The 23,432-nt window shown below is 43.3% G+C and overlaps 1 protein-coding gene across 1 annotated transcript in view; it reads left to right on the top strand.

Annotated features, from left to right (window-relative positions):
* Positions 1-23,432, top strand: part of F13A1 (coagulation factor XIII A chain) — a 215,955-nt gene that overhangs the window by 65,027 nt on the left and 127,496 nt on the right. Inside the window, exons 4-6 of the mRNA XM_068236848.1 lie at positions 3,324-3,575; positions 5,833-5,951; positions 8,265-8,372. Coding sequence (XP_068092949.1) covers positions 3,324-3,575; positions 5,833-5,951; positions 8,265-8,372 — 479 coding nt within the window. The remainder of the gene's footprint in view (positions 1-3,323; positions 3,576-5,832; positions 5,952-8,264; positions 8,373-23,432) is intronic.

Below are 23,432 nucleotides of genomic sequence, written 5' to 3'. Positions count from 1 at the left end.
CCGTACCATGTTTCCTCTGTTTGATTATCAGCATTATCAGCATTTCTAATTTGGTTACCCTTGTGCAAAGTTCTGGCACTGCAATTCCAATTCATCTCTCTTACAATCCTCATTCCTGCCCCCTTCCCTGCAGCCATTTCCCACATTCTTTACTAAGTTTACTTTATTTAGATCTGTTTGGAATAAATGTTATCCTATGTCGCCAGTGGATATTTCATGCCACACTATCATGTTTCCTTCACTCCCACACAAAGTGATTTTTTTTCCCTTTATAGCTGCAGATTGTTTGTTTAATGTAATTCATATTGATGTTGGTTTTTTTTGAGAGGGAGTGATGTACACAATGATATCAGCTATTTTGAGCATACATTGTGTAACAGGACTGCTAAAAATCCATCATTATTGATCCAGGCGATGTGCACTTCCTAATGTAGAAAATATAATGATAAATTAAATCACCACCAACCATGGAAACCCATTTTGAATGAGTTTCTAAAAATACTCTAAATATTGAGTGTAACCCAATATTTTGCCATTATATATTTAGATGGAGACAATGGAGCATATTTAGAAAAGGGTGAATGTTGGATTCTCCTATTACTCATACTTGATACATCGAGGGGTGGAACTATTTGTCAGAGACCCATGACAATATTTTTCTAGGATCCACGGAAAACCTAGCCTCTGTTAAAGTCCAAAGGCTACACCTCTGACAATACCAGTGCTACAGTCATCCCAGAAAACTATAGAATAGTATAATAATTCATGGCAGTTATGGAGAAGTACTCAATTTAACACAATTATTGTCCAAATCTATTTGGTGAATGCTACAGCAGGCCACATAAACTGCTATGAAGCCATACAATCTTGGCACCCTTTTGCTGCAGGGATTTCAGAACAGTTGTATGATTTGCTATGGCTCTGGTTAAATCCACCCAATAATTCCCCCTCCCCCAGTATAGGTAACCAAGTGTTCCCTGAGTATAGATATCCATATCACCCCCTCCCGTATAGGTAGCCAAGTGTCCCCTCAGTATAGGTAGGTATTCCCCCAGGATAGAAATCCATGTGTCTCCTCATTATACAGGGTGGGCCACTTGTATGGATACACCTTAATAAAATGGGAATGGTTGGTGATATTAACTTCCTGTTTGTGGCACATTAGTATATGTGAGGGGGGGGGGGACTTTTCAAGATGGGTGGTGACCATGGCGGCTATTTTGAAGTCGGCCATTTTGAATCCAACTTTTGTTTTTTCAATAGAAAGAGGGTTGTGTGACACATCAAACTTATTGAGAATTTCACAGGAAAAACAATAAGCAAAAATAAGTTTGATGTGTCACACAACCCTTTTCCTATTGAAAAAACAAAAGTTGGATTCAAAATGTCTGACTTCAAAATAGCCGCCATGGTCACCACCCATCTTGAAAAGTTTCCACCCACCTCACATATACTAATGTGCCACAAACAGGAAGTTAATATCACCAACCATTCCCATTTTATGAAGGCGTATCCATACAAATGGCCCACCCTGTATAATGAATAGACACATGGATTTCTATCCTGGGGGAATACCTACCTATACTGAGGGGACATTTTTTTTGGACAATATTTTGAAGTCGGCCATTTTAAATCCAACTTTTGTTTTTTCAATAGGAAAAGGGTTGTGTGACACATCAAACTTATTTTTGCTTATTGTTTTTCCTGTGAAATTCTCATTAAGTTTGATGTGTCCATAACCCCCCTCCCCCCAGTATAATAGTCGCATTTCCTCACATTTGACCATATTACCCGCTTAGTATAGCCAACCATGTGTCCCATCAATATATGCAGCCAAGTGTCCCCTATAGATAGCCATTATTCCCCCAATATAGGCAGCCATAATTGCCCCCAGTATAGGTAGCCATGTGTCCCCTACATTGAGTATAGGTAGTCATGATAATCCCTCCCCACTCCCCCTTGAATAGATAGCTATGTGTCCGCACAATATAGGTGGCCCTTATATCCCCAGTATTAATAGCCAGGTGATGTATGTCACCTCTCTAGGTTCTTGCATCACATCATAAGTTTACTCCCTTCAGCACTACTAAGTGTCTAGTCTGTCTTCATGGCCTCAGCAGGTGTCTCTTACTACATGCCTTACCAGCACCTACCGATCAGTCACATAATGAGAGGCACCAGCCATGGAGACCAGGCTGTAGAGATGCTGAGGAGAAGAAGCTGAAGAGGACCTAGAGAGGTTAGACTAGAACAGGTTTTGGAGGGGCCCAAAAAGTAAACCAATATTTAAGTGGTATGAAGGATCTGTGATTTAGGAACAAAAGGGTGACTCACAAGGAGTTTTGGTAAAATAAAGGGTTTCAATACTTTTATTTACATTAAGTACAATGACAATGTGTTTCTCTGCGAAAGACGCTTCCTCAGGTCAAATACGTGCAAGTGGTATATCATGTGGGTTGCAATGTCATTACAAGGCACTCCCAACACAGATGATACTAGCACTTATTTGACCTGAGGAAGCAGCTTACACCAAGAAACACATTGACATTGGGCTTAATGTGAATACAAGTATTGGAACCCTTTCTTTTTACCAAAAGTCCTAGTGAGTCACAGTTTTGTTCATAAATCACAGGACCTTCATACCTCTTAGATACTGGTTTACTTTTTGGGCGCATCCAACAACTGTTCCAGTCTATCCCTTGCACCATACATTAGTAGGGTACTCTCCTCGCAAGTCCTTTGCTGGGTGAATACATTTTTGGAGCCGCTACCGAAATCTCTTCTGAAAGGTCGAGTGGGGATGGTACTTCGCTACATGCCCATACGAGTGGTTGCACCAGAGAGCAACCCACCCTTGTGAGTATATTTTCACTTTTGCATTATATTACCTCCACCAGGCGATATTACACCAGATCAGGCTCCTGGTGTCCATGTATCCTTTTTGTCTCTACCAGTACTCAACTAGAGGGGTTAGCTATTTATTCTCTACCCCCCCCCCCCCCCCCCCATCCCCTGTCCCTGAGCTGGCAGTCTAGCAGCAACTGCATTATACTTGTGTGTCTCATCACTGCACCAAACACCATTTGTTCTTCTTCACATATGAAATTAGGATTGGATAACTTTGACTACAGTATATCTTTTCAATGCTTGATCTCAGCAACGCTAGAAGATTTGTCTACAAGTCCTTACAGTTTCTAATAAAGAGAAAACATAACTCTGAAACTTGTTTTCAAAGCATAAGAATAAATCTACTTTGCTGCACTCTTGTGTGCACAGTAATGTATAACTTAGTAATGTATATCTTCTTTTTGTCTTTTTTTTAGGTCGCTATCCACAGCAAAGCAAAGGCACATATATACCGATACCTATTGTGGAAGAACTTGAAGTGGGAAAATGGGGAGCAAAAATTACTCAAAGTGAAGGCAATTCCATCAATCTGACTATACTGTCATCCCCTGACTGCATCATAGGCAAATTCCGCTTGTATGTTGCTGTTTTAACACCATATGGTATTAAAAGGACAGCCAGAAGAGCTGATACAGACACATATATTCTCTTTAATCCTTGGTGTAAAGGTATGTCAACTGTGTATTTTATGCCAAAATTCTGGCACCGTTTAAAATGGCAAAGGATTGTCTCCTCATAAAGAATTCCCAGGGATTCCTTTATTCTCATAAGCACCCCCTAAACAGTAGTGGCACAGTCCATCTACCAGAACACCGTACAAGTGGGAACAGACTTCATGCCAGCTTTGTATAGGTACTTTCCAGGCAGAGCTTTTAAAAAGAGTAATGGGAATACTAATGTGATGATTTGCTCAGCTGCCTGTGCAGGCAGGCAGCTTTTTGACCATTGTGTAGGTTTGCAAGCTGCAGGACTCTGGAAAGAAGAGCTTCTGTCAGTTTTGCAGCTTGTGCTTGCTGAGGAATTTGCATACGTTGTCATGCAAATTGCATGGCCACATTCATTGGAGGCGTGTACTATAAGTACTATGTGTTTCCCACAATGCTTTGCTGTTCATAAGGAGTCTTCCTGTGAAACACTCTGGAGAGTGTTAGCCATGCTCTTGGTTTGAAGATCAGCTTAGAGTAATTCCTGGAAACTGTGCTAGGCAGATTCCCTAAGTGCAGTTAGGATTGTTTATCTGTTTGTTTGTTCTGTTGCTGTTGTCCTGTCCCAGCGGTGGTCGACAGGAAATGGTTCTGATCTCTGTTCTTGGAGTATAGCTGGTGCAGCGGTTGCTACCAGCTATCTCTTCTGTTCTGTCTCCTGGGATCGCGCTAGCCACTTTTCGCTAGCGCTGTGGATCCTTCTGTTCTGTCTCCTGGGATCGCGCTAGCCACTTTTCGCTAGCGCTGTGGATCCTTCTGTTCTGTCTCCTGGGATCGCGCTAGCCACTTTTCGCTAGCGCTGTGGATCCTTCTGTTCTGTCTCCTGGGATTGCGCTAGCCACTTTTCGCTAGCGCTGTGGATCCTTCTGTTCTGTCTCCTGGGATCGCGCTAGCCACTTTTCGCTAGCGCTGTGGATCCTTCTGTTCTGTCTCCTGGGATCGCGCTAGCCACTTTTCGCTAGTGCTGTGGATCCTGTCTCTCACTTGTTCCTGTTCTCGTGTGTCTGTCTTGTCTGCTACGGACGCTTGCTGGAGGCTCGGTGAGGTAACCGTTAAGCAAGCGTTCGCGTCCTCTGTTTCATGTTTGTCTGTCGATGGTTAGTTAGGCGTGCTTGTCTCTATTATGCTTATCATGTGGAGACCGCGCATAACCGCGTGCACTGTTGCGAATGAGTGCATTGTTCGCGGTTAGCTAGCGTTTGTTATTTTCCGTATCTCCCCATTATATGATTTGCTGTGCCTTTGCTACTCTCGTGCTCCGCCTTGCTGTAGCCTTGTGTCACTTCTGGCGATCGCACCTCTCGCGATCACGTTTCTGTTTCGGATCTGCTGTTGTGTGTGCGCGGTCGCAGGGTGGCAACTAGATTGGCGCACACACACACAACCTGTCCCTTTGCTCGTTCTCATTTGCAATCGCTTCTCTTGCGATTGCGTTCTGCGCTTCGTACAATTCCTGTCTGGCATTTGTGGAGGTACAGAGGATTGGTTCCTCTGCACTCCCCAGCGCCATCTGCCGACAGGAATTTCCCTCTACGGGTGCGTAGCACCTTTTGCTGGGTGCCTGCAAATATACACTTGTGGAGGATTTCCGCCGTATCAGCGCACGCGTTGTGCGCTGATCACGCAGAAAGTTCCACAATCGTTACAACTAAGAATCCTTCATAAGACGATGGACCAGTCCAAAGCCTGTCCAACTTATCAATTTTACTGAATGTGACAGACACATAGAAAAAGTGTTATATATTTAGTGCACTTTGCTCACTTTGCTCTGGGACTAATGCACATCATATATCCATGTGTGGTGTACATACAGTATGTATTTAAAATTTTAAACATTTTCTCATATGCAGGTCCTATATATATATATACATATTATGTATTTTATTTTTCGTCTCCTTTTTCAATCCTTTGTTGTAGTTGTATCACACACCTCACCTATGAGTTGGAGGTGTTGGTGGGGTGAGGGGTGCTTATGTTGATGCTGCTGATCAAAGAGTTACTAGCATTTTCCAGTCATGTGACAAGGCAGGGATAGAAGAGGGTAAACTGACAAGTGTAAGTTAAATTACACAAAACAAATACCGGTACTTTGCATGGCAGAGAAAAGCAAACGTCTGTTACATTTTGGATGATTGATATTTTGTATCAAAAAATTAACATGTTTCAATGACAAATGTCATAATGAAGTCTGTGGATAACATTTTGATGGTATTCTTCACAGAGGATGCTGTTTACATGGATGATGAGAAGGAAAGAGAAGAATATGTTATGAATGATGTTGGGTTTATTTTTCATGGAGAGATTTCAAATATTAAGAAAAGGCCCTGGGAGTATGGACAGGTAAGCATCCCGTTTCCTTAAAGGATACCTGAGGTGACATGTGACATGCTGTGTTTCTTTTTTTTGTTTCTCTGCCTGAAAGAGTTAAATATCAGGTATGAAAGTGGCTGACTCAGTCCTGACTCAGACAGGAAGTGACTTTAGTGTGACCCTCACTAATAAGAAATTCCAACTATAAAACCCTTTCCTAGCAGAAAATGGTTTCTGAGAGCAGAAAAGAGATAGAAATGGTCAATAGTTCATACATTTTAGCTCTGGCATACTTCAATGAATGTGTTATTGAGCAAAAACTATAAAACAGTTAAAACTTAAAAAGTAGATTTAAACATAAAATAAAACTATGGAATATCTTAAAAAGTCATTTTTAGTAGAAGGAAGATAGATGCAATAGTTTATTTAATTAGTTTATTTTCGCCTCGGGTGTCCTTTAAAGAGAACCCGAGGTGGGTTTGAAGAATATTATCTGCATACAGAGGCTGGATCTGCCTATACAGCCCAGCCTCTGTTGCTATCCCAAACCCCCCTAAGGTCCCCCTGCACTCTGCAATCCCTCATAAATCACAGCCACGCTGCTGATAAACAGCTTGTCAGAGCTGGTTGTGTTTATCTCTATAGTGTCAGTCTGCTGCTCTCCCTGCCTCCTGCAGATCTCCAGTCCCCGCCTGCATCCCTTCCCTCCCTGCTGATTGGAGGGAAGGGACACAGGCGGGGACCGGAGCTATGCAGGAGGCAGGGGAGCAGCTGAGACTGACACTACAGATGTAAACACAGCCTCACAGCATGGCTGTGATTTATGAGGGATTGCAGAGTGCAGGGGGATCTTAGTGGGGTTTGGGATAGCAACAGAGGCTGGGCTGTATAGGCAGATCTAGCCTCTGTATGCAGATAACATTCTTTAAACACACCTCGGGTTCTCTTTAATGTTTTTCACGCCTTTTTATTTTACAAGTTCAATGAATGTAATTAATGGGCATACAGGATCCAATTAATTTGTAGAGAACTAAAACCACCAAGACTTTTTGGAGTGGTCTTACAGAACCCCCTCCCAACTTTAAAATGCTTAGTTTACAAAGCTATTCAGATTTCACTGTCACGTGAGCAAGAAGTAATGCCAGAATGCCTCAATGTAGGACACTGGTTAGATTAGAATATGCAAATCATTCCTTCATATTCTATATTTAGCCCTGCCCACTCATTGCTCTCCTGCCCAGCAGTAGCAACCACCATCTATATAATGTTTTCAGGACATTATAAGTAACATCAGAGCATTTCAAAATGATTGATCAGGCGGCTATGTTGTGGTGATTTGATCATTATAATATTGATGCCGCAAAATAAATAGAGTGATGTATGGTGGACAACTTAAAACAAAAGTGGTGTTTTTTGTCAAGTGCAATCAGTTCTATATGCACAGATGAAATAAAGTTTTCAAACACAAAGAACGTCATATCTAGTGTGAGACACTAACAGGGATGAATGAGAATGCCTCTTGCAGTTTCACAAAAATTTCCTAGAAGTTTGGGTTGTACTGCAAATTTTTATACAAGCGGATTCAAGAATTCCATAACAGTCAATGGGCTGACTCTAAAGGTTAATAGCAAAGCCTCTGTACATGTTACAACTACCAAATTTGCTATGTATATGTAGGAGAATAGTGGCAACAAGGTGGAAAAAGTTCTAAGACACCTTGAAGTTTTTCCAGAAAATTGCAGTTAATGTGATAGCAGGCAAATAGGATTTTTGAGTGATGGACAACATACAGAAGGCAACATAAGGCAGCATAAACATTAGAACATGGAGGTAGGTCCTGAAATTGAGAAAGGGTGGCAGTATGTGTCAGCTCAGCCCACTAGCAGTAGTTTGTGCCATCAGAACAGCAGGAGACTGCATTGCCAGCTGGCATTGTGAACTGGACGCCATCTGGAATGAATGCCACCCATAAAGATGTCAGATGTATCATGGTGACATTAGGCCCAAGGGTGTAGGACCTGAGATAGAGTGTGGGTCAGCAAGAGCAGTAGCAGTGTGTGGCCTCTGGACAGCTATCACCAGAGAGACCGCATTGCCAGCTGGCAGCAAATTAGATTTTTTTTTAAAAACCTGGAATAAATAATAATAGGTACTACTTTTGTGGGTGATTTCAGAGACAGATGTGGCTTCTTTGTTTAATTCTTTATTTTTTTTTTCTTGTAGCATTGCAACAAATGTGTGAATATTGTGCGTATTATTTTTATCTAAGCAGGAGATTACTAACACTGAGCAGCTGTAAGGTATTCTATCTGCCAATTAAATAGAATTTTTCTCTAACTTTAGTTTGAGGAGCGGATACTTGATGCTTGCCTGTATTTAATGGACAAAGCTGAATTAGACATGTCTGGAAGAGGAAACCCTATCAAGATCTGTCGTGTTGGATCAGCAGTGGTATGTACAATATTTTTCTTTCTGTATTACAGTAGTATAACTGTGTAAGCATGCAGCCCTGTAATGTAAATATGTATACTCTACAATTATTATATTCTTTTTCAATAAAACATATGGGGCTTGATTCACAAAAGAGTGCTAACTGTTAGCACGGCTGTTTTCGCGCGAATTTTCGCATTTGCACGAGATCGCAAATATTCATGCGCAAATAAAATTTGTTTTCACACAAAAACGATAACAATTTCATGCAAAAATTCACATTTGCGAGCGAAACCGTTTAATCGCGTGCAAAAATTCGCGATCGCATGCAAACGCGAAAATTCGCACGGAAATGGCCGTGCTAACAGTTAGCACTCTTTTGTGAATCAAGCCCATAGTGTGTGGGTGTATCTGTGCTTTTTTTTCTATCAATATTATATGTAGACAGTTCCACTGCTAGTACCAGAGATGTGTCTTCTGTATGATTGTCTAGCTTACATGTGTAGTGCACCCGTAGGTGTAGCTGTGTTAGATGGGTCCTGCTCTTGTCCAACCCTGGTGACACCCACAACTTTCAGTGATACACATAAACCAGCAGAATAATGATATGCAATTTTATTGGATCCGGAGACCCAGTAATAAAGACAAAATTAACAATTTACCTTCTAGCAATATGTTCTAACAGATAGGTCATAGCATCTGAACTCACAGTTATGGCAATAATGGAATACCAACAGTTGCTTGCAAAGCAATGCATTAGAGAATGACACCTCCAAAACCTCTGGGAAGGGTTTGGCCCAAAGAAGCACCAGAAAATCCAGAGATGTCAAACACCCAAATCACAGTAGATTATTAAGTGCACTTTAAATGACACATGTATAAACATTCTGTTATAATCAAACTCGGATAAACATTTAAGCAAATTTCCCCAAACACTGGCCAGAGTGGCTAAGTAGTAGGCCGGCAGTTGGAGCTCATATACAATAAAACAGTATTTGTAATCCACAAGGAGCTCCACTCAGGAGAGCAGCAGCAGGAAGATGACTCAAGATGGATTATTAGATATATGAATGATCCTCTTCAGATAAGCCTAGACACCCCAGAGCAGATTGTTAGGCCAATATGACAGTTTTTGTCTCTAGTCCTAATGAAAACTGCGTTGCATAAGAACCTGGGAGGCCTGACCATGTGAAAGTCCCAATCCAATAGGAATCACTCACTCAGAGCTGGCTCTGTGAATCTGCAGGGCTGCAATGCTGGTAGATGATAAGACATACCAATAAACTGTATTCACTATCAGCTGATTACTGTAGTAATAACACAGGTTGCTTACAGTTGCTTCAGATGAGGCAGAAAGAAACAGTCACATGTATAGTGGCCTGTAAACACTCCTGTTCAGCTAGGATGCAGTCACATGTCACTAGAGAAAGACAAACTCACTACAAACTCCCCTTCTGGAACATTCCTTCCTCTCAGATCTAAGACTCAGACTCAGACTTTCTTTCATTGGCTACAAAATCTCCACAGCAAAAAAGCTGCTGCCCTATTGGTGAGAGGAATTCTCCACCTAGATGTAGGAGGGAAATCTGTACGCACTGCAAACTATTAACTGTTTCAGAGCTAATTTCATAAAACCACAAATCAGGCAATATGATTACATAGAGAATATATTTTGTACAGGTACTGAATAGCCATGATGCAGGACGGTTACACATGGTTGTAGAGAGTACCTGGAGAATTGTCCTTTCAAACTGCCCCTCGCTTACCTGAACAGTCAGATATTTATAACAAACATAATTTTAATGACCCTTTTTTTTTTTTTTCGAAATAACGAGGCTTAGATTTGTTAAACAATAGATGATTGCTCAGGTTGGCTGTAGGTCTTATGTCACAGTTCTCTCCCTTTTTACACATAAAATTGAAGCCCTTCAGTCTTTACAATAAGGACCTCAGCCTGGTGACACGGATAAATGCAAGTTGTGGAGTGTCTGTGGCAGACACCACTTTCACTGCAACTGATTCATGGAATAAAGAACTTGACAGCTGTTCAATTTTGAGTCTGTTTTTATCAGAACAACTTTTTTTACTCAAAGGATCAGTCCGGCTGAGTCAGCAGAGGCATGTAATGGATAGCGGAGATACAGCCGCAACAGCAACCGGCATGGCGGCTATCTCCGCATCGCAGCCGGCGGTTTCTGCTGCACAGTTACATGCTGGTGCTTTGCCTGGTCCTTCTATCGCTCATAGACTAAGGGCTACGCGCGCGCCGAGCGAAAGGACCTTTATGCATCTAGAAGGGGAGTCAGCTGATCACTCGGTCAGCTGACTCCAGCTATGCTCAGGATTGGCTGAGTGACTGGGGCGGTGCTATGGAGCGCGTTTAGTATATATAGGACCTGCCTGTCAGTTGCTCCACGTCTGCTGTTGCAAATGCTACGTGTTAGCACTCAGACCTAGTCAGATCCCAAAGTGTGCTAGAACCAGCTGGAGCTGGGGATCCACACTTAGCCAGATTCTGTTGATAGCTTAAAGTACTAATTGAATTTTATTATTTGTTATGACCTTCTGTTAGCTTGACTATTCTTCTGCTCTCTGATTCTGTACCTTTGCCTATCTGATATAGTTGCCGACTCTGCCTGAATTACTACTCTGATTTAGCTTCCTGTCTTTGTAGCGTCTCTGTCCGCCTGTTGCCAAACCTGCCTGTCTGACCTTCCTGTCCTCGCCAGTGAGTTAGTCACTGGTGAGGGATCCTCTGCTAATGTCACCTGCTCCTCAGGTGATCAGTAGCTTCAGTACAGTCTGAAACACCTGCTCCTCAGGTGGTCAGTAGCTGCAGTACAGTCTGAATCACCTGCTCCTCAGGTGATCGGTAGCTTCAGTACAGTCTGAATCACCTGCTCCTCAGGTGGTCAGTAGCTGCAGTACAGTCTGAATAACCTGCTCCTCAGGTGGTCAGTAGCTGCAGTACAGTCTTAATCACCTGCTCCTCAGGTGAAAAGTCACTACAATAGAATCTCCTCTGCCTGCTCCTCAGGTAGTAGTGGCTTCAGTATAGTCTGAATCACCTGCTCCTCGGGTGACCAGTACACTTGCCCAGTATATTTCTACCCGCTCCTCGGGAGATCTAATTCACTACTGTCTACATCTCCAGCTTGCTGGAGTTGGTTCTCATCTGTTATATTGAGATATTCCCCTCTCCCAGCTCCTCTGGGAGAACAAGTATCTCTTACATTACTGTTGCACCAAGCACCTATTATTACATTGGTTGTCCTGGTTCTGGCTATACTAGTATTATTGGTGATTCTGCAGATCACACATAATCAGGTATAGCATCTGTATTATTGGTGATACTGCAGATCACCAATAATCAGAGAAATCTGTTCTCGCTGACACCGATCGTTACAAGGCACCATGGGCATTGCAATCTGAGCAATACCTTCACGCCTTGTTAATATTGCAGCAGTTTGATTCCTTCTGAGGCAGCAGAGGTCTGGAAATTCTATACATCTATAGCAGGAAGGGTGGACTATTGCAGACACTCTTCTCACTGTGACTAATAGATACCATAATGCTAAGTGAGAAAGCAGTTTGACATGGGAATAGAACCAAAGCATTTCTATTACAAGTCTACAGTTGCTTCATCATAAGAGAAAAAGTGAAATAGTCAACTAGTTATACTCAGTTACTTCACATCAGTTTCTCCTATTCAAATGTTCTATTGGACATTTTAAATAAAATCATGCAAAAATTGAGCCATTAAGTTTCTGCATTTCAGTATTTTACTATTAACATGAATTGGGTAAATTAAAGATTATTTTTACTTTGTTCATCAGCTGGTCTTTCAGTGCTACTACTACATTTTTACTGCGGTTTTCATTTGTAAAGTTCTGAGGTATTTATGTGTTCAGGTAGCATTGTTTACTTTCGGTTTGTGGAAAATACAAAGTTTTGGATGGTGTTACTGTACTTGTTATGTAATGGTTAGAATAGCACTTGTACGTATTAATGGCAACTCAAATAAAGTAGCCCAAATACTGAAGTAAATGAGGTGAACAGAGCTTGTGATATTTTTCTGAATTGACTAGCAGGTCATTTACTGCATCCGAGAGGTAATTTACCGACCAAAAACACTGAAAGTGGTATTTCCATAGCAACTGCTCTAATGAATGAACAGACCAGAAACGTAGTGGTAATTACCAGAAAACCAGTAAATACCTCATGCAGTAGAATTTAATGAGTGCTGTCAATTTACACTTATTTATGAGGTTATTTAGATGAATGTAAGAAATTTTAAATCAGGATGATACCATTTAGATGAATGTCTAACTGCAAATGCATGTAAAATATCATTTAATCCAACTATGTATTTATTAAAACCATATGTAAATGTAGCTGATATAAATAAAGATATATTTATATTGGCCCTCTATAATCTCATGCACAGCAATACTTAAGCTATGTACACACATCCATTAACTGTCACCCATTGGGGATCAGGTAGAGATCCCTTAGATGACAATTCGGGGAACAACGTTATACATAGAGATGAGCCGAAATTTTCGAAATTTCGAACTGCTTTTATTACGAATGCGAAATTTAACATTACGACCCAAATTCGTAATTTCGTAATTAATTTTCAAATCGTAATTTATAATTTCGTAATCGAAATTTCACTCCCGTAATGACGAATTTCGTGTCTCCAACCAAAATTTTACTTTTTCAGGTTTGTAAGGGTTTCTATCCCTCTAGATGCCTAAAATGAATAGCACAGCCAGCCCTCCTCCTCCTCCTCCTCCTCCTCCTCCTCCTCCTCCTCCTCCTCCTCCTCCTCTCTCTCTCTCTCTCTCTCTCTCTCTCTCTCTCTCTCTCTCCAGAGATCTGTAGTATTTCAAAACCATACTCACATTCATGACATGTCCAGGGATCAAACCCAGGCCAACCACATGGAAGACAGCTATGCTCACCACCATACCACCAAACACACACTAAATAGACTGCTAACCTAAATCTTACTTGTAGACAGTCATATGAGACACATGCTGGGTGCAGGGCTTTGTGATTGGACCATGGACCATGCGATAGAGTGAGGTGCAAAAATGAAATCATGCCTAGCAGAGGATGGTTTCACAGTGCTAAATGCTAGGCTGGCTGTGGTGCAATTGGTTAGTGTGTCTGGCTGGTAACAGCAAGGTTACAGGTTCAATTCCATCCAGGCATGTCCAGGAGGAGGAGGAGGAGGAGGAGGCTGGCTGTGCTATTCATTTTAGGCATCTAGAGGGATAGAAACCTTTGCAAACTTTAAAATACTAAATTTCGTAATCGTAATTACGAAAATTTGCGTAATTTGCGAAAATTACGAAATTTCGATTACTGCTAAAATCGTAATTGTAGTAATTTCGCGAAATTTCGGAAATTCGTAATTAGGTCATTACGCTCATCCCTAGTTATACAGACACATCCTTAGCCTTGAGTCTAGCAATGTGTTCTGTTGCTTTGGAGGGGGGCAGTGGGACAGTTACGGTGATCAGTGCATGAGGGAGCAGCATCTATCTGTCGGGGGGGGGGGGGGGGTGTTACAATAGCATTGTTATTGGTCGGGAGGGCATTGGGGGTCAATAAGGATCCAACAGGATGGATCCTTACCTATGCCCTACCTATGCCCCAGCAGGATCAATTGGTGGTATAAAAAGTAATTGCAGCTGGTGTAAATGAAGTTATACTTATATTAGCCGCCGCAGGATCGATCGGTGCTGTACATACAGTATGATTGTCGGCTGAAACAATCATTATCGGCCACTTCGGCCATGATTATTGCATGTGTGTACCTTCAGTCTGGGGAACTCAGGGAAGGTGAGCATAGTGCTGCAGGAGAGACCAAAATGATGATCTTACCAAGTGGTGAAACCCCTCCCACAGTGTGATGTCAGGACATAGGTCCTGACAGTTTTCTGTCTGTGAGCCTGGTTGCATTGTGGGAAATAATAACTGTTTCCAACTGCCAAGCAACCAGTATCTCCCTCTGTGCATATATATATATCTATTTAGGGCCTATTTCCACTACACGCGGATTCTGGATGCGGAAAACTGAAGGCAAAGAAAGCCTATGGGAAATCTGCATCATAAAAATCGCGTTAAGTTGAATCAGGCCCATAGTGTATCGATCTGTGTCAGCAAGAGGCAGAATCTGATTATTAGGTGATCTGCAGTATCACCAATAATGCAGATATATACCTGATTATAAGGTGATCTGAAGAATCACCTATAATGCTGGTATATCAAAAGCTGCAGTGACAACAAATACAGATGGAGTAACAGGTGTAGCTACACACAGGAGATATACAATGAATAGTGCTTGGTGCAACAGTAGTGTTTGATAGCTAGCAAATACCTCACCAGAGGAGCTGGTGGGTACTATCAGTACAGAAGCCCTCACCAGAGGAGCTGGTGGGTACTATCTGTACGACGGCTTTCACCAGAGGAGCTGGAGGATGTAATTAGTACACTAGCCCTCACCAGAGGAGCTGGTAAGTACTATCAGTACAAAAGCCTATTACCAGAGGAGCTGGTGGATAACAATAATACAGTAGCCCTCACCAGAGGAGCTGGTGGGTACTAACAGTAATGAACCTCACCAGTGACAAGGGCTCACTGGTGAGTAGAGTGGTCAGACAGATCGGTTTGGCAACAGACAGGAAGATACAGTACAAAGTCGGCAGGCAAGAGGATAAAGGTAAATCAGGCAGAGTTAGCAATAGGATCAGATGGGCTGAAGTACAGAGACGTAAAGCGAAAGGGAAGTCAGTAGAGAGCCAGAGTCATACACAAGATATCATATGAGAAAGATATTGGTTCGCACCCTTGTGAGAAAAAGTGAGTGTGCTAGGGTCAAAGGATACGATACTATATAGAAAGAACAGAGGCCCTGGAACAAGCACCACTCATAGCTCCATGATGACAATTAATAAATGATCTTTATTACACATGATCAGTCTTTTCTATAATAATGATATATTGATATGGCAAGCATTATTTTTCAGCATGGAGATTTTATGGGATGTTTTATCATGGTTTTTAGAGTTATTGTCAGGTGAATCCCTTTGTGACTGATCATGTGTAATAAAGATCATTTATTAATTGTCATCATGGAGCTATGAGTGGTGCTTGTTCCAGGGCCTCTGTTCTTTCTATATAATACACAAGATATCAAGCAATATATCCATAATAACAATAGTCCTAGTCTGTGTGAAATCCCCGGTTTCCTCCCAGATCAAAGCACACCGGATCTATCTAAAGGTCTGAGTGCTCACACGTAGCATTTGCAACAGCAGACAAAGAAAGACTGAATCCTCCGGGCTTAAGAGCCCAAGGAGACCTCGCAGCACGCCACCCTGCGTCCAGCCAATCAGCTGAGGCACGGGTGACATATTGGGCAACGGAATGGAGGCAGCTGCGGAGGACACAAGACCACCTGCAGCTGCTTCCTCCATGTTCCTCACAGACCTACTGGGCAGCGGAATGGAGGCAGCTGCGGAGGATGCTAGACTACCCGCAGCTGCTTCCTCCATGTTCTTTACACATAGGGCTCGATTCACAAAGCGGTGCTAACCCAGTTAGAGACTTTAGGTGTGATAACCATTGCACCACACTGGTGAAAAGCCAGTTTAGGCGTGATAAGTTTAGGCATGATAAGTTTAGAAAAGTTTAGATCACGCACAAAGTCCCGCACGCAAAGCAGCACCATTAAACTCCATGCGGAGTGCACCAGACTTTACTAGCGCAAAACTTTTGATCAGTTGTGCACTGCGGTGCTAACCCAGTTGGTTCTTAAACTTATCACTCCTAAACTTATCACACCTAAACTTATCACACCTAAACTTATCATGCCTAAACTGAGTTTAGGTGTGATAAAGGGCTTTTCACCAGTGTGCTAACTGTTAGCCCCGCTTTGTGAATCAGGCCCATAGTCTTTTATTGGAGTCAGTTTTTCTGCATCCAGAACCCATGTGTAGTGGAAACAGGCCCTAAAAAAAACCTTTTAGCCTATCGTATTATCAGGGGGTGTGGTTATAGATAATGGCAGTTGGTGTTGTCTTTTTTTTCATGTCTGCCAGTAGAAAAGATGATTACATGCATCTAATTGTAGTATCAAACAATATGAACAAATGACATGGCAAATATCAAACATTACTGATCTCTCTTCTATTCTTTAACATCTCACTTTGCAATGTATTGATTTTTCCCCCCTTTTTGCTAAAGTTCCTACTTAAACTTCTTTTTTGTGTGGCAAAACCTTATACTATTTCAATTCTATATGGTATAATAATACAGTGGTGCATTTTGCTTTTTGTACTGTGAATGAAGAAGCTGTGTGAAATGTAGTCATGGTGTTTAAGGACTTCTTCGCTTATAAGGAAAAAACACGCCGTTAGGCTTTTAGTCTGGTGTGAATGAAAGTGGCAGGCCAATATCTGATGTTCAGCAATAAGTCATTTACAGTCATTGACTGAGCAATAAGAAAGTATAATTAATTGTGGCATCAAAGACACACAGAAGCTCTAGGGAAGTCATAGTAGTGGACTTAACTCCTAATTGAGGGTAACATTTTAACATTGTTTCAAAAGCACGTAAAATGGTAGATACTAATGGTGCTAGATAGAATAATTTTGTAAACTAGCTTGTATGAACTACGAATCTTAGGGGAGAAGCATTTGTTCCATCATCTTATTTAACCCCCCTGGCGGTATGAAAAATTCCGCCAGGGGGCAGCGCAGCAGTTTTTTTTTTTTTAAAATCATGTAGCGAGCCCAGGGCTCGCTACATGATAGCCACTGCTCAGCGGCATCCCCCCAGCCCCGCCGATCGCCTCCGGCGATAGGCGATCAGGAAATCCCGTTCAAAGAATGGGATTTCCTGGAGGGCTTCCCCCGTCGCCATGGCGACGGGGCGGGATGACATCACCGACGTCAGCGACGTCGGGACGTCATTGGGAGTCCCGAAGAACCCCTCGGCGCTGCCTGGCACTGATTGGCCAGGCAGCACACGGGGTCTGGGGGGGGCGCGCGCCGCATCAGATAGCGGCGATCGGGCGGGGGCCGGCGGCGATCAGAGTGCTGGCGCAGCTAGCAAAGTGCTAGCTGCGTCCAGCAAAAAAAAAATTCTGAAAATCGGCCCAGCAGGGCCTGAGCGGCACCCTCCGGCGGCTTACCCCGTGTCCAGCACGTAGTTACCGCTAAGGAGGTTAAGGCCCTGTAATTATTTTATGTCTGATTTTCACACTTTAACAATTTCATCAACATGCATCAGAGAAAATTATTTGACGTACTGGTCACCCCATCTTTGGAAGACATGCATATAGCTCATGCTTTAGGACACAGGTGTCGAACTCCAGGTCTGGAGGCCCAGATTCATGCCAGTGTTTAGGATGGACTGAGAAAGAGAGGAATGTGTTCTAACTGATTGACCACACCTTTCCTGATTCAGACCCATCAGTTAAATTGAGCTGTGTCAAAAATGTGTGAGGACCTGAGTTTGGGAAGCAATGTATAAATAAGCTTTGGCTCTCTACCCATCCAGACCAACACATTGGAAACAAGGTCATGGCTGAGCCGCTGCTCAACACACAGAACCTGCAGGGGGCCTGCAGAGGGTATGCATAACTTCTCCCTATCACAGCAGAGGCAGCATTCCTCTCTGTGTCGACAAAGCCTGACAAAGGAAAGAAAATTAGTTATATTACAGAGATAGTGCAACTAGAAAAGGCTGCAGTAATCCAGAGCACATTAGAACAGGTATAGGAACTTATAGGATAGAAGAAATAAGGCTGAACATTTTGTTACAGAGTCTCTTTAAGGAACCAACAGGACAGATCCTTAACGATGCCTGAGTGAGCCACTTGTACACGCATAACGACTGTTGGCTGGAGAAGTCATTTCCGCCGATAGTTATCACGTGTTTACATACTTTGACACCAGGGGCGGACTGGCCAGGAGGGAAGGGGGGCAATCTCCCCTCAGACTGCCTTTCATTCAGTGATTTAGGGCCGGTCTGGTGTATTCAGGTTTGTTGTAATGTAATGCAATGTGAAACACTAGGCTAGCTGATAAAAGTGCAATTAGAGGACAGGCAAGTTGGTAAATTTACACAGCATGATGCAGAGCTTGTCTGGAGGGTCCGTGGGCAAATATCTGTCTGGTCTCTCCCCTATGTTATAATGACTGCATGTGTGGATAAGGCGTTAAACAAGTTGAAAAGTTTTTGACAGTCCCTAGACCCCAGGAGGGCTGCTTACTGACTTGTGTGAGAGACCAGCAGGGACAGGAGTGCTAATACATTTAAGTAGCCTCTGTGTGATGTGGGACTGAAATTCTGATAAGCTCTCTGCTCCTTCTCAGGCTACTCTCAGTCTCTCTCTACTCCTCCTCTCTCTGGGCTAGTGCACACCAAAATCGCAATAGCAATCGCTAGCAATTTGTGAGTGTGATTTTGTGAAGCGATTTTTGAATGAATCACTCCCAAAAAATGCTTCATGCAGTGTGTTCGCAATTTTGAAAAAATCACAACGCTGCTGTGAGAACACTGTAATACGGGAATAGTAAGAGGCGCTCCGTGCAAGATGATTAAAAAAATATATCTCTTTGGGCTGCTTTTACAACCAGCTCCGCTGCTGTGGTAAGGATAGATCCTCTTCACCTTTACATAGATATTCATAGGATAACACAGCGCCAAGACTTATGTTGTTATACGCTTGCATATGCTTCCATCCACCTCCAGAGATATACACCTTTATTCTGCAGTCCTATAGTGCAACTGAATGCACTCAAAAAAGGAAGCAGGGAAAAGATTCTCTTAGTGGAAGTAAAACAAACTTTTATTCAAAACAAGGCACAGTAGGTACAGAATCGAACACTCACATAAGGAGGGTCCTATGCCTCTATAAGAACCCTCTCCTGAAAACCTCGCTTCCCACCCTTGTGGTACTCTGAGCCAGAAAACACGATCAGTGGTGTCAGTGGTGCCCGGCCCGCTCTCGTCCCGACTAGTTTTGCATTTACGCCGTCGGCGTATCCGAGGTGGAAGAGGGGCATATTTGAGGGTTAGTAGAGATGGTGGTGAAGGAGAGGACATAAGTTTGTGTGTGTGTGGGGGGGGGGGGGGGGGGTATGAGCTTTGGGGAATTAAGGTGGCCATACATCTGTTGACTTGTCAGCCGATCGACAAACCGTTTTGATATTATCGAATCGGATAAAATTTTTGGGTGGAAATTGGTTGAATGTATCAATCTGAGATGTTGGGAAATCTCGGGCCAATGTGGTTGTCAGGTGTGATAATCACGGAATGCGATAACCACGAATGATAGACATGACGTAAACCCCGGCTGTTGTCCCTCAAAATGTATTATGTGACACCCCTCCCCCCCCCCCCCCCTCCCCGGTGCCTGTACTTTACCTATCACGCTGTCCCTAGAGTGTTCTTTTTGTATTTCCGCATTGGCGCTCCATGTGACTACTGGCATATACGACGTGGATGCATTTGTGACGTCATTTGGGCTGGGGCTGCCATGATAACGGGCCTCTAGTTTGTGTTTCCCCCCAGGCCAAAAGGTCCCAGTCCTCCCCTGTTTGACACTTGTGAATCTTTGAAGTGGATGTTTCCTACGCCATCACAGTGACTAAAGGGAATTAAAGGAAAGCAGCAGAATGAAAGTAGCAATCTAATTTTTAACAGTGTTTACATTTCAATCAGTAATGCAAAAATGTTTGGGTGAAAAGTTGTCATTGTAATAAACTTCTTCATTTTCATTAAAAAGATTTTTTCATTTCCTGGATAAAGACAGAAAATGTAATACTAAGACAAGATGGATACAAAAGACAAAATCCTTCTATTAGAGAGATACAGCTGTGACTTAAATAAAACAGAAAGGACAGAGTTCCAGCTGCCCCCATTCCATTTTGATGTGGAGACAGGCACACGTTGAGACACCAGAATATCTGCAGGCATCCTGCAGCTCACATCACTGCCCCCTTTCTTTCCCTGCTACAGTTGATTTTGGAAGGAGCAGTATGGTGTGTACAGAGAATGGAGCAGCTCTGGGGAACTTTAAAGAGAACCCGAGGTGTGTTTAAAGAATGTTATCTGCATACAGAGGCTGGATCTGCCTATACAGCCCAGCCTCTGTTGCTATCCCAAACCCGACTAAGGTCCCCCTGCACTCTGCAATCCCTCATAAATCACAGCCGTGCTGAGAGGCTGTGTTTACATCTGTAGTGTCAGTCTTAGCTGCTTCCCCGCCTCCTGCATAGCTCCGGTCCCTGCCCCCGTCCCTTCCCTCCAATCAGCAGGGAGGGAAGGGATGCAGGCGGGGACTGGAGTTCTGCAGGAGGCGGGGAGAGCAGCAGACTGACACTATAGAGATAAACACAGCCATCTCTGACAAGCTGTTTGTCAGCAGCGTGGCTGTGATTTATGAGAGATTGCAGAGTGCAGGGGGACCTTAGGGGGGTTTGGGATAGCAACAGAGGCTGGGCTGTATAGGCAGATCCAGCCTCTGTATGCAGATAATATTCTTCAAACCCACCTCGGGTTCTCTTTAAGAGTAACTGTCAGGCTGCAAAAGCTAATTTAAACCTCTATTCTCCTGTGTTAAACAGTTTAGAAGGAAGCCAAAAAGGCAATACTGAAGTTAAAAATCTCTCTTACTGTGATGTGTGCTGAACAGCAAGGCTGTTATTCCCAAGCTCTGTAAGGAGGCCGGCAGGACGCATAACAGATACTGCAAAGCATTCTGGGGCTGCTTCTCCCCAGTGCAATACAGGCTCATGTTACAGCAGCTTGTAACAGAAGCAGCCTAAACTCACAGCACTGAAAAATCACAGGGCACATGTTCCAATAGAGTATACTGCATGAGTCCGCTACTGTTCCTAGCCACATGGCTAATTAATATTCACTGCACAGTAGTGTTGTCCATTAGGATCTTTTTTGTGAGTGGAATCATCAGGAAGCAGGGAGGATATGACATCACAATTGGCTTCATAGGAGACAGACAAACATGGAACCTGTCATGAGCTGTCAGGAGCATCATTCTCTGCAAATCCTATATAAAAATTCTGTGAAATCCAAACGTGGACAGTGAAATGCACATGTGTGACGGTTTAGTGCCACAACTCAGATGTCTGATTAATGGTGATCTGCGGAATCACCAACAATGCAGACGCTATACCCGATTATGTGTGATCCGCAAAATCACCAATAATACCAGTATAGCAAGACCAAGAGTAGAGTGTGTAGTGTTTTGTGCAACCGTAACTTTAATGGTTTTACAGGACCTTACCAGAGGAGTTGGTAAGGAACAATCTGGATACAAACAAGACAGATTAGACAAAAGGCTCCCCAGTGGGGCTGGGAAGGATACAGACAGAGAATACGGAGGTAGTATAGCTGGTCTCTGCCAGGGATGCCGGCGAGAGACAAGAACCAATCAGACAGATAATAACAGACATTCACCAGATAGCAGACTAGTCCTATCAGAGGAGCTGGCAAGGAGCTAGCTTAACTGGCAGCCAGAAGCTACCCCAGGCCTTTCCAGTGGAACTGGAACGGTGACACAAGTGACTTAGACCGCTTTGGTTAAACCTTCCAGAGGAGCTGAGAAGGTACCATCAATCGCTAAGCTCTACCTCAGCAGTGGAGCAGGTGAGAATAGTAAATACATAACAGGTGCTCATCAGGGGAGCTGATGAGCCTCTCAGACACCACGCAGACTAGGTCCCTACAGAGAAGCAGGCGGGCACTAGCTGAAACTAATAAAGGCTAGATCTCCGGGGCCCTCAGAGAACATACTAACAGATATGATAACAGTAAAGTTTGGCAAGACCTCGCCAGAGATTCTGGTGAGGTACCAAAGATACACAGGCCGTCCGTATAATAAAGTACAAACCCCAGTAAGCTGGGGAAACTTAAACTGAGATTGAATCTCCCGAGGAGCGGGTGATTCAGACTGCACTGCAGCCTAGGAACAGGAGACACAGACAGTACTGCACTAGCAGGTGATTCAGACTGTACTACAGCCTATGAACAACCTCACCAGAGGAGCTGGTGAAGTTATCACCTCACCAGTGGCGAGGGCCCACTGTTGAGTAGGGCTGTCTGACAGGCAAGGTTCGGCAACAGGGAGGCAAGTATCAGTACAGAATCGTGAGACAAGAGAGTAATCGGTAATCAAGCAGAGGTTCAGCAACTAGAAGACAGACAGGCGGAAGCACAGGACCAGAAAGCAGGATCAGAGTCAGAGTAGTTAGCAGAAACCCATACAATACAATATCCTAGTCTAGGTGTGAAGTCCTTGGCATCAACACCCGGGGACTAGTCTAACAGATAACAGAAGCAATATAGCAATATCCTAGTCTAGGTGTGAAATCCTTAGCATGACACCTGGGATCTAGTCTAACAGATAACAGAAGCAATATAGCAATATCCTAGTCTAGGTGTGAAATCCTTAGCATCACACCTGGGATCTAGTCTAACAGATAACAGAAGCAATATAGCAATATCCTAGTCTAGGTGTGAAATCCTTAGCATCACACCTGGGATCTAGTCTAACAGATAACAGAAGCAATATAGCAATATCCTAGTCTAGGTGTGAAATCCTTAGCATTACACTTGGGATCTAGTCTAACAGATAACAGAAGCAATATAGCAATATCCTAGTCTAGGTGTGAAATCCTTAGCATCACACCTGGGATCTAGTCTAACAGATAACAGAAGCAATATAGCAATATCCTAGTCTAGGTGTGAAATCCTTAGCATCACACCTGGGATCTAGTCTAAGGACTGAGCGCTGACACACAAGCATTCACGACAACAGACAGTGCCAGACTAAAGCCCGAAGGCTTAAGAAGCAGAGGAGACCTCACTGGCACTCCCCCTGCTGCAGCCAATCCGGGGCGCCGTGAGTCTCCTCCGCTGTCAGCTGACCAGCCAGTCAGCTGACGAGCCCTCTTCTAGGATAAAGGTCCTGTCTATGCGCACGCTCGTGCGAGACAGCGACCTTGCAGGAAAAAGGTAGTTCCGTCCCCGGCGTCT

Source organism: Hyperolius riggenbachi, chromosome 5 (genome assembly GCF_040937935.1).
Source record: "Hyperolius riggenbachi isolate aHypRig1 chromosome 5, aHypRig1.pri, whole genome shotgun sequence".
NCBI lineage: Eukaryota > Metazoa > Chordata > Amphibia > Anura > Hyperoliidae > Hyperolius > Hyperolius riggenbachi.
The sequence above is the reverse complement of the archived record's forward strand: the minus strand, read 5'-3'. Positions and strand labels throughout refer to the sequence as shown.